General features: G+C 38.3%; 1 protein-coding gene across 1 annotated transcript in view; it reads right to left on the bottom strand.

The window, feature by feature from the left end:
• Positions 1-12,537, bottom strand: part of COL24A1 (collagen type XXIV alpha 1 chain) — a 157,022-nt gene that overhangs the window by 15,029 nt on the left and 129,456 nt on the right. Inside the window, exons 43-52 of the mRNA XM_050901019.1 lie at positions 11,878-11,931; positions 10,769-10,822; positions 10,609-10,662; positions 8,433-8,486; positions 6,655-6,762; positions 4,002-4,109; positions 2,377-2,484; positions 2,236-2,289; positions 1,878-1,940; positions 606-659 (exon numbers count right to left, since the gene is read on the bottom strand). Of these exons, the coding sequence (XP_050756976.1) occupies positions 606-659; positions 1,878-1,940; positions 2,236-2,289; positions 2,377-2,484; positions 4,002-4,109; positions 6,655-6,762; positions 8,433-8,486; positions 10,609-10,662; positions 10,769-10,822; positions 11,878-11,931 (711 nt within the window). The remainder of the gene's footprint in view (positions 1-605; positions 660-1,877; positions 1,941-2,235; positions 2,290-2,376; positions 2,485-4,001; positions 4,110-6,654; positions 6,763-8,432; positions 8,487-10,608; positions 10,663-10,768; positions 10,823-11,877; positions 11,932-12,537) is intronic.

Below are 12,537 nucleotides of genomic sequence, written 5' to 3'. Positions count from 1 at the left end.
CCTCTGGCACAGGGAGTGTGACAAGGGATGGAAACAGGAATGAGGGCAGAGCTCCCCCACTGCAGGGAACCTGGGGTGCATTGAAGGTTGTCAGAAAGGCCAAGAAGATGAGTTGGAACGGGGACCTCACCAGCACCTGGAACACCCCAACAAAGGCTTGTGGGCACTCCCAGCATGTCTAGAGGGGCACGCTGGACAGTTCAGCCCAATCAACACACAAAAAATAAACTACATTGAAACCGAGTGTGGATACTCTCTAGATAGGTCTCAGACGTAAAGGCTGAGAAAGAATATCCAGGTGGTAGTTACTATGTGCTGTTTTACACCTTGACTCGCCCACTGCCCCTGTAGGCATGCCCTCTGTATACTGTACTTAGACAGAAGGCCATTGCAGTGACTTGTCATTGTTTTTTGTCATTTTTTTCTTTGTATTACAGATGCTGGAGTCACATACGTTAGCTTACCATCATGGTATAAGACGAAGATGGTCCTGCTAGTTGCTATTTGCAAATAGAAAAATGAGAAGGTTGCTAGTTGCAAAACAGATTATTAAAAATAAGGGTAGGTGAAATAACCAAATTATGCAAAAGAGAAGGGAAACTTACAGGCCTGCCAGTTGGGCCTGTTATGCCTTCTTGACCAACAGGGCCAATATATCCCTGTAAACAAGCAAAGAATTTATTAGTCCACCATGTTTTCAAAATGAAGAAAAATCCTCATGACGTGTCCTGGTTTAAAGTTGCTCAGCACACAGCCCTCACAAATATCCAAAAGATCAAAATATCATTTCTGAATATTGAGAGCACATTGCTACAAAATCAGCAAGGTAATTATTTTAATAATTAGTAGTAGTTGTGCTTGGAAAGCCCACACACATTCTTTTATGTGAAAGTTGATGCACTAAAACCAGTGGAAACGTAGGTACTCTGATTACCAAAGACCACATATTTATTGAGCTACAGTCAACTATATCTTGAGCTATATTACTGCCCACAAGTACTCTTGTAAGGCTGCCAGCAAGTGCTGCTAAAATGTTACTTTCCTGTTCCATTTCACTTAGAGCAAACTGCTCATTTCCAGTGTTTATCTTGTATAGTAATGTTTAGAAAAAGAAAGTAGCTATTAGAATAGGCCCCTAAAGCTGCTGCTCTGCATCTGGTTAACTGAACTAATTCAGTTCTGTGACGGCAATGGCAGCAGTGAGAGAAGAACATTTTGTAGTAAGGCCTTCCATGCTGCAACCTTTCCCCCTTTTTCACTTGATGCTGTAAGCTGCATGCACACTCCCCACTGTTACAAAATGCTAAAGATGCTTCCACATTTTTGGTGAGTAGCAAAGTAGAATGTCATGGAGAAAGTGTCATGAAGAATAAGCTAATGCAGGTTAGTAACATTACAGATAAAAAGAAAATATTTATTAAAAAAAGACTACCTATTAATCAGTAGTGCCTGAGCACCACTCTGTCTTACTGCAGGCAAAGTTTGACCCTTTTTTCTTTGTAGGACAGAGTTACACAATCAGCATTGTTGCCAGTAAGAAGAAAGAGAATGTTCAACCCCAATAGACAAAGATATGACAGCGACAAGGATACTTGTGTAGATGAAACTGTACTAGGAGAGCCGCACTTCGTCAGCAGAGCTTGCTTTTTTCTTTCAAGATTAAGAGCCCAGCTTTGCTTGTGTATCTGTACCCATGTTGCAACCAGAGCAGTGTTGCAGTACAAGCAAAGGGCTTCTAGTGGAGTCACAGCCTCAGAGAGAAAGGTTTGGTTAGAGGGTTCCGGCCTTGTTAATAAGAAAAAAGATGATTCCCTAAATTAAAAACATGCCACTTGCAAGCCATCCTGACAATCTCTTTCATGGAGTGAAACACTTACAACTTGGCCTGTTGGACCTTTTGGGCCCAGAATTCCAACTAAGCCAATGTCCCCTGCAGGACCCTGAAAATGCAAAGGAACAGTTTAATCAAACATGGACATTAGCTATCCACTTGTTTCAATCTCTTGTAATCAGTGAAAATAAGATAATTTCGAAGAGCAGTAACAGTGAAAATACCAAGTGCACTAACACAGAATGTTCGTCCTTGGACATGGAGTACACAGTTCTGCCTACAATGTTCCAACAGTTCAGACAGGTTTTGAACAAATTATTGTTAAAGCTGATTAATTCTATGCTTTCCTAATGTTCTTACTCCATAAATGGCTTAAGATCTAACAGAAAAGAATGAGCACATACTTTTGGACCTGGGAATCCTTGAAACCCCATTAAACCTTGATCTCCATCTTCTCCCTGTAATATGAGCAGGCATCCTTACTATTATTCCACGTTGGTAACTCTTGGACTACTTGTTTTGCATCAACAGCTGTGATTACGTACAGTCTGTCCTTTCAGTCCAGCGTCTCCTGCTGGTCCTTGGTCACCTTGTGATCCTGGAAGGCCTCTTTTGCCTCGCTTTCCTGGATGACCCAGAAGCCCTTTCTCACCCTGTCAATAGGAAGATAATATATCCTTTATTGTATTTATGACAGTTATAAATGTAAAGATAGGTTTCCTGGCAGAAGTGTGGAACATGCTTTCTCTCTAAGAAATAGACCTACTCTATTCATTTGATTTCCATCAGGAATGCTTTCAATAATTATACATTCACTAAAATGCAAATGTGACTTGACTGTTCCGTGACTTGGAAACATGCAAAAAACATACATGTTGGATCATTTCCAGTATGGTACCTCCCAGTGCAAGCACTAAAAGTCACAAAATGAAATACAGAAAAGGCAGGTTAGACGTAAATTTAAGTAATCCTCTGAGCAAGGCATAGTATAGTTGTGGAACTCCTTGCTGTTAGACTAAAAGTTTACATCAATTCAAATGGAAACTAGACAAGTTCATGCAAGAGAAATCCTCTGAGGACTATCAAATACATAGAAACCATGTCTAGCTCAGGAGGTTACCTAGCTGCAATTAAGGCTGTGAATATGTACCTTCCATGCTTGCTTTGCGCTTATGCTATTTCCTAGGTGTTGCCTTTCTGCTCTAACAAAGACAGACTTTTGGCCTGACTCCGTATGTCCACTGTTAATGCTTATTTTGCGCTATGTGTAACAGTTTTCCCTCACCTCATCTATTCCCTGTCTTTTTCAGATTGCAAGCACTTCTGAGCAGGAGCTACCTCCTACAGCTCATTGTCTAGACAAAGCAGTAAAATCCAGACTGGAAGCACTGGCAATAAACACTACAAATAGTGAATACAGTTTATACTAAAATATTTTCATGAAAAGATAACAAAGACAGTATTTCCCTCCCCCAGTTTTCAAGTAACTTAAGGTTTTAAAAAACTGCTTACCAATAAAATCTCACAGAGCACTGCAAATCATGATTTTAGATGAAAAATCCTATTCTAAATGAAGAAAATTATCTGTAATGTTTCCATTCTTTGCTGCTTTTACCACTGAAATGAGTCTAATTAATATGAGGATATGCTGATGTCAGGTACCTGGAACCACCTGGAAAATGGAACACTCTCAGATTTCTTTCTTTCTGACAGGGCTGAACAAGAACAATTTAAGTCCTCTGATAAATGGACATCCCAGACACACTTGTTAGCCCCCAAACTTGGGACTTAGGCTTGAAATTACAGTACTTCTCTGCTAATAGATTGCTTAGATGTTCAAATCATCCAAACCGTTCTAGTAGTTACAGAAGTTTAAAAAGAAAAATCAGGAAACATTTGGCCCTAAAGCTTTGAGTGAATAAATACAAAGTGTTTTGAATGGCTTCTGGAGTTGGGAATAGCATCCAGATGGATGGGATCTCTGTTTTCAAATTACAGTTTATAGAAATGAGGTCAGCACAACTTGCAGTCTTACCCTTCAAATAAGCTTTGATGTCAATTACTCATATGATTAACAGTAGCGTGGTGGTTCCACAATCACTGGATGCAGTATGAAGACTAAGCAATATCAGTAATACTGTACTTAAACAACAAGGTCCCATGTATGTACCTTTAGTCCGGGTGCTCCCATGGGCCCTGGCATGCCTGGCAATCCCTTGGGACCTCGAGCTCCAGGATAACCTGCCAGACCTGGTAAGCCTGAGTTTCCTTTATTACCCTTAAGAAATTGAAAATAATTGATTACAAGCAGAACAGCCAAACATGTTTTTTCATTGTATGCTAAACCAGGCATATAACATAAAATCAAAGCCACTTAATGCTTTCTGTATATATGGACACACATTGATAGTACATCAAAATATATGGAAAGACAATATCAGCAGTATCATCTGGATTTCTGCTAATATTCCAAAAGCAAAACCCCGTCATACTTAGCAACAAAGCTACATGTGCTTTAACTGTGGGGTGGATTGAGGTTTCTGAGGAGTCAAGTTATTATATTTTAACAAGTCACTGACTGTCGGCAAAGCAAATGCTAACCATTCCATAGCCCATTGCAGTTGTACAGTTCAGTGCTCATTTTAAACCTTGTTCTGTCCTACCATAAATATATCCTGATGTCATTTGTGTGGGATCACCTACCTAGACCTTGAAACACTTCTGAGAACATTCAAGAGAATCAATTACCTCTTTGGGCTTATGCAAGGCATCTTCCCTATTAGCATCCTCCTAAAGAGGAACAGTAGCCCAGTTGGATCACCAGCTTAGGTACCAGCTATCTAGAAATAGTAAGCAATCTTCTGCCCACAGTAATTGTGCATTCAAGTATATATGGAAGCACTCATGGGCATACCAGTGACTGCTTTTACCTCCCACAGGGAATTATACAGAATAGTTTATATGAGACCTAAAATTTTTCCCAGACCTGAAAATTTGCATGTTCAGATTAATAGCCTTTAGTGCTGATCCCTATTTAATTATTTTCTAACTCTATTTTGAAATATGCAGGAAGAGAGCACTAATCTCCATTAATTATAGAAGATGACTCCTTGAGATAGTTCTTGGATGAGTGTTGTGTGATGTCTGAGGATTCTGAGCTTACGATAAGGAGCTCCTTCTGATGAAAACGAGATGCTGAATTCATTCATTACAGGTGGGCTGAAAATACGGTTGAGATTCTTTTGAAGAAGGAATTACACATGAAGAAACAAAATGAGACTACCTTCCCACAGAAACATTGAAAATTCAAACATGCTTATTTATAAATATCAGACATACCGATAATGCTAGTATGATTGTGTACATTCTGTAGGGATTCATATACAATAACTTTACCACATGAAGAAAGATCAGAACATTTGTTATGAAAATGCATGAGAACATCAGACTATAAACAAAAGCAATTATTTTTAATGAAAAAACATACTACTGAGTACATGGAGTTAAGCCAATTTTGAGATGTTAAAAAATACAAAATGGAAATCTGCTACCATCCAAATGAATGTTTCTGTGATGCCATTTAGTATAAATATATACATACATATATATATATATATCTTCTTTCTTATTTCATATGACATTCGGTTAAGCATTCATAGAAATATATAAAAGGGTTATATGAAACAGGATTTTTATATTAAATGTGATTTTCAGGGCTTTTGGATATAGTACTGTGGCTTATAGCCTGATGGACTGATAAACTTATGTAGCAAAAGTTCTGTTCTTTTTATTCATTGTGGCAAAAATCAGTTACAAGCCTCTCTCTATTACAAATTGTAGTGCTACTATATATTGTTAATATGGAGTAATGGCATCTTTTTTAATATGAAAGGTGACATTTTGAGTGGAAAGGCAAAAATGTAAGAATTCTTTGGGGTGATACTCCTAAATCCAACTCCAAAGAATTTTAAGTACTTGGAAGAGGTTCAGTAGGACATGACCTGAAACTGGAGAGCCTCGAATAGGGTTCATCTGCCCCCTATGGGTAACTTGTTTAATTTTCTCTTTGTTCAACCAGCTAGGAAGTTTATACTTGTAACAGTGCCTCATTCGGCACCTTGATTAATTCCTAACACCAAATCTAACTTGGCATCCTTTTATAACAATTACTGGTCCATCTAACTAGAACTACTGAGAAATACCATACTTGAAATCAAAGTGATCAGAGTTTCAACAATGAGAATAATTAAAGGAATTTTCTCCCTCCTCTCTGGAGTGAATAAGCGAAGAGCTGTGTCACTGCTCCCAGAAGCAGCAGGTCACCACCCTTGGCCCACAGCAAAGAACAGACAGACAAAAAACCTGCTTCCAGGTACCTCAGATACCTAATACTCCTTTTCACTGGTTTTGGGCAAAGCTTCAGAATTGCTTAGGTAGAGAGACATAGGTTACAAATTCAAAGACAATAAGGAAAACGTGGGATTATCTCAGAGCCTGAGAGGAAACAGTCGCAGTTGGGGTCTATGGCTCATTTTCAGGAACAGAACTGTGAAGCCTCTCTGATTAAGAAAGCATTTTCACTTAGTTCTAGTTACTACTAACATATGCTAATGAAATAGCTCTTCTCACAGCACACTTCCCTTATGCTAACTTTACATCCTGGCCAGAATATCAGGAGCAAAAGACAAAGAAAACAAAAGAATTGGTCTAATTTTCAAGACGCACAAGGAACTGAGAATGGTTTCTTCTGTTTAAATACCCTAACCTTAGAAAATTTGTAATGCAAAATGACATAAAGAGAGGCAATGTGGAAAGCAATTTACCTTAGGGCCAGGCTTCCCTGACAGCCCAGGCTTGCCAGGGTTCCCAGGAATGCCTTCTGGTCCAGGGTACCCGACTCCTCCTTTCTGCCCTGCTGGCCCTGGTTTTCCCTTGAAACAAATTCAAATCAAATATAGCACTGTCGACTCTCTTCATCTTCACCATCACAGAACTAGATTTCAGTCACAGTATTTCCTAAACCCTACATAATAACAGACCCAGTGACACAAATGAATACTCGCAGAGGGAGCTCTGAGTTAGGATGTCTGGTTTAAAATGCTATTGGCTTAACCTTAGACTTGCTGTGTTGTTGGATCTGAGCAAATTCAGCTGAAACTATGGGGCTGACACATCTGTGTGCCAGGCCTGGAAGATGGTTGAGAGTGTTGATTCTTAAACTGAAGCAAGGAAACCTGATGAAGTCATCTATTTATCCCTGTAAAAAAAACAACCATATACTTTTTCAGCCTTCATTTTACTAGATACTCTGTACTGTACATTTGCAAATTTATGCTGTTCAAATTTGAACATATCAAAAATACATACAAACTTCTAATAAGGCAAGTTTGTGCTAACTGTTGCTATACTTGCACAAAAAAGCCTCATGTCACATCCACCAGAGGAACAGTGATGTTTTCTTTACAATTATTTCCCTTTAGACTGACATACACTATCTTAAGGGGCTTAGAGTTCTGCAATTATCTCCACATGAATGCATTTCTCAGAAATTTAAAATACGCTAACTACAACACATCTTGTTTGAAAAAGTATAGTTAAAACCAGCCATATAGAATATAAGAAGCGTGCCATCTTAATCTTATTTCTAACTTCTGGTTCCTGAAGTATCTTGCACTTGGGATGTGCTTTGAAACTTCCTCAAGTTCTAGTTTTACTGTCTTCTCCTCCTCACTTCTCCGTATGTCTTGTCTTTCCCTCTTTTCCTTTGTCTGCTGAATGATACACTCTCTGCAGTCCTCCAGAGGGAAGAGCCGAGTATTTACAAAAGACACACAGTTCCCTGCCTTCAAAAGGCTCTTCTTGCACTCTGCCCAGCAGGTACAAGCTCTGTGGAGCAGCTGCATTTCTCTGGTTACCAACAATGTTTTGATGTGAGGTAGTAAAAATTATTTACAATATGTGCTTGTGTGGTACTATTTATTAGGGGACCAAAATAGCCTTGATGCATTTTGTTCTTGGTTATGTTTACAGAACACCTACTGCTTCCGGCTCTTTCTCCTCCCTCAGGGAGAAAGGGATGCAAGTTACCTGCTCTACAGTAACTCAAGAAAGAACATTAAAAATTTCAGCTCAGGGCAAGCAAGTCAAAGAAGTAAACCTCAAGGGATCTGCCAGCTGTATCCATCATGGACATAAGGATCCGGGCTTCTGTAGGCTGCAGCTGTTCAAAGAACTGATGGGAGCCAGGAGTGAACAGTAGTACAGCTCTGTGCAATATAATGTGATAACTTGCACATGGACTACAAGCCACATGCAAAAATGATCTAATTAAGTAACTTTACAAGTGGGAAGGACCTTGTTGTTATATTAGCTGCACTTCACTTCCATGTGCTGAGTAACTAATTCAGTATAATTTAACATAGTTTCAAAAATTATTCTTATTTTCAAAGGGGTTCCTTTACACTTCCTGGATAAGAAGTTGTTTCTTTAGAGTGAGTGTAAGACTTTCTGGTACCACTGGCATGACACAATTTTGTTTTTATTAGTTATTATTTTCTTTGTTTTATAACCTGAAGATAGACTGTAGAATTTTGTTACTTACAGGAATTCCATGTTTGCCTGCCTGACCCGTTGCTCCTTTCTTCCCTGTGGGTCCCTAAAAGTAACAAATACTTGTGAACTGACAAATGTCTTAAACTCCATCCCCTGAGAACAGCTGAGAATTGTTCCCCTCTAGTACGCATGTTCACATTGCCTGGCTTTGGACCAGATTATTTCCATTTCAGGAGACACCAGAAAGTTTTTCAAGTAAAAGTGAATAAATTTTTGGTAGAATTGTATATATTGTTCCCTTTCCCGAATCAGTATAGTGTAGTTTTCAGAACTTTTTCAACAACAATAGGCATAAAAAGTTTTTCACTATGAAGCTGGCAATTCCTCCTCTATCAGCCACACCTCTGTAAGGAAGTACGCTTTTACAGCACTTCCCGTACCTTTTAAAAAGGGAAGTCATGAAAAGTAGGCAATGTAGATGCACTGAGTGTATGTGAAAGAGAATACTAGAAAACAATAGTGTCACATATGGAAACATTCTTTTTATCTAAGATGTACACAAATGATAAAATTTACCTAAAACCAGACTTTTTTTTGTCTTGACTGATCTAGGGATCTGTAGTCTTAGAAAACTGAGTGATACTGATAGCAGATAACATTCTCATAAGTGGTTTAGTGACACAGGAGGCCAAGCACCAAGGAATAAAAGTATCTCAGAGATTTGTTTATAGGATATTCTTCACAGAATATAAAGATCTATGGCATGAATTTTATCCTACCTCTAAAAGATACAACCACTCGGACAGCAGGGACAAGAATAATACTTGTTAGCATAGATCAAGTAGAAAAAAGCTTCCAAGATTTTCTGGATTAATTATTTTAAACACTATTTGTGAAGCAAAAGCGATGCTAAACTACTATGCTGCAATATTTAACATGCAATAAAGTGAAAAAGCTAAGGTCGTTGTAAGTGTAAATGTTTTATAATTAATGTAAATATGATAAAATCAGCAAAATTTTGTTCTATTCCTTAATTTAATGCCTTTTTGTTAAGAAAGGCATACAAATGTCCACCAATCAGAACTGGAACGCGTATATTCGAAGAACTTTATATTGTTTTCATTAAAATTTCTGAATGCATATAAAGTAAACGCAGATGATTCAGCATTGCAGTTTATGGGATTGGCTTTGTAAGGCTTGCTATAGCAGCACCAGTCATGCCACTGGAGTTAAGACTGTATGAATGTTTTCACTATTAACATTTTTGCTTAAACCTTTAGGCTCTTATGGGTTGCTCCAGGCTGGATATTGGTTCCATACTTGCAAATGGCAGTTTTAATCTGAGGGGCATTTGCAACACAAAGAAAACATTCTCCAAGGGAAAGACAGAGGAATGACTGATTTTATCCTATGCTGTGAGTAGTTTGTCAAAGGCAATATATCTAAGCGCATGGCTGGAGTACATACTGACAATGTCTTCACATCATGTTTCCTTTCTGCTGCTCCCCATTCCTAATCTACTACAGATTCTTGTATTTACCTAGAAAATTTTGAAACTCTAACAGACTTGTGCTATGGAACTTCTCAGACAAAATATCTCATTTAAGTTGCAATGGCAATTGGTATTGTAAGAAATCTTTTAGCCTAAATCTTTTGAAATTCAAAAGCCAATGAAATTCACCCCATGGAAGAATATAAAATACTTTTGGCAATTTTCAACACACCACCAAGATGAACTATTATTTCTAAAAGAAAAAAATTTAGTCTTTGATCTTTTTCATGACTTGCTCTGTCATTATTCCTCTACTATTCTGTAGCAAATTCCTTATTTCCCGGTCTCTGAAAATTCAGCGCAGTGCAGTACCATGACGCTTCATTTACAGATCAGAGCAGTAAAAACCTGGGTGTCTTCCAGAGCTAGTTTGCCATAAGGAACTCCATTTAAGGATATAATTGAATATCACTCAAATGTTTCCAAAAGAGCCTCTCATAATGCTTTATATTGCTCCAAAGTAAAACACTTACCTATCAAATAACACATATTTACTATCCCAGATCATTATGCAATTTTCCATTCTATATTTTTATTGTCCCTGCAGGTATGAAAAGGAAACCCAAACACTGAGTTTTAGCCTTATATAACAGTTTTCCAAGGATAGTCAATGAACAGTAAAAACATACACATTCCGATGAAGTGCAGTTTTGCTTTACTTTTTTCTACTTACTTCTGAACCTCTTTCTCCTTTTGATCCTTGCTCTCCCAATTCACCTGGCTCTCCCTTTGGAAAGAACATACATTAAATAAATAAAAAGAATCATTTGAATGCAGATGAAAATGCATTTTCAACAGCCAATAGAGAAATCTCACTTGTTTGCAACACTTACTGGAGGCCCCTGTTGTCCAATAGGTCCTCTACGCCCTGGAAGACCTATATGACCCTGGGAAGCAGAAAATATAACATATTGCAATACAAGTAACTCAGGATGTCACGCTCAGTGAGCTATAGATTTCCTTGTAAAGCCCATCTTGGGAGGTGCTGGGTGGCCCCAGCTTCACTGATGTGACCTAGATAAAGTATGCTCAGCTCTCCTGAGATCAGACGTTAGGGAGCTTTTCCTTTAAATTCTCTACCCCAACCTGCAAGTGGGAATTACATATTGTTTAAACATGTCTGCATTTCTGTAAGCATAGATCATATTCAGTTCATTGATTTATTACTATGTCTATCTGTATTATCTGTGTAACTTAAAAAGGATATTCCGTGTCAAGGACTGTCTCTTTTGTATTTCAGCAAACAAACTGCATCAGTGATTAGCATGAGTTACCATCCAATTTGTATATGCTGAAAGACTGAATACAATTAATGAATAATTATTAGGATTAGATTTACAAAGAAATAGTGCTTAAATTTCAGAGAAAAATGTTAATTCATTCAGTATTACAGAATCACAGAATTGTTTAGGTTGAAAGGGGCCTCTTGAGATCATCTAGTGCAACTCCCCCTTCTCAAGCAGGGCCAGGTAGAAAAGGTTGTCCAGGACCATGTCCAGTCAGGTTTTGAGTATTTCCATGGGTGGAGACTCCACAACCTCTCTGGGCAGCCTGTTCTGGTGCTCAGTCATCCTCACAGTAAAAAAGCATTTTCTTGTGTTCAAAAGCAATTTCATGTGTTTCAGTCTGTGCCCTTTGCCTCTTGTCCTGTCACTACTGAGATGAGTCTGGCTCCTTCATCTTCATTCCCTCCCATCAGGTATTTATACACATTAAGATCATCCAAGCCTTCTCTTCTCCAGCTCATGAGTCCCAGCTCTCCCAACTTCTCCTCATATGAAAGATGCTCCAATGTGTTCTAAGAGCTCATCAGTGCAGTGAGGCATCAGCAAGTGCATCTCTGCACACTTGTGAGAGAAGATGATACTTCTGCTACATTACTCTACATGTATGCATAGCATGCCATATTCAAATAAAAAGAATAAAAAGCAAGAGGTATTACCTTGTAGCCCTCATCACCAGGTTCTCCTCTATCTCCACGTTCACCACTAGGACCCTAGAGAGAAAACCAAAGAGCAAAATGTAACAGCTGACCTGAAATAATGCTGCAGCGAAGTACAAAAAGAAAGCTGGGATTTCTCTCAAAACAGACTAACCAACGAGATGGAACTGAGGATTACAAATATTAAAGTTAGCTTGTCTAAAGGAATAAACATGATTTTTTTCTGAACAAAATGCATTGCAGTCAGACAGTAGCCACTGTCTAAAATATTTGTAACTGAATACTAGAGGCTAAAAGATAGATCTTACATGGGCATAAACGAAACAGGAGTATTGACCTCAGTAGAAATTCTCCAGGTTTATACCCATATATATATATAATATCAGAATTAAAAATCTCCATGAATAAATGAAGAGACTTTGTTTTCAAGACATGTGAAGAAAACTCTCTTATGGTTTCTGTACAACACATGAAAAATTGGTTTCTTTTCTGAAATGACTTGCCGTACTCAGAATCTGCTTTAATTTTGAAGTTCGTCCTAATAAAAAGGCAATTTCAATCCCTCAGCATGCCTCACACATATGAGAACTGCACAGGAGCAGAGGGAATAGCATGATTTTTGAGTCATGTGGTTCTTCCTGCTGCATTCAGATACCTCAC

This window comes from Gymnogyps californianus, chromosome 8 (genome assembly GCF_018139145.2).
Source record: "Gymnogyps californianus isolate 813 chromosome 8, ASM1813914v2, whole genome shotgun sequence".
In the NCBI taxonomy this organism is placed as follows: domain Eukaryota; kingdom Metazoa; phylum Chordata; class Aves; order Accipitriformes; family Cathartidae; genus Gymnogyps; species Gymnogyps californianus.
Note: the sequence above shows the minus strand (reverse complement) of the source record. Positions and strands in the feature narration are given on the sequence as shown.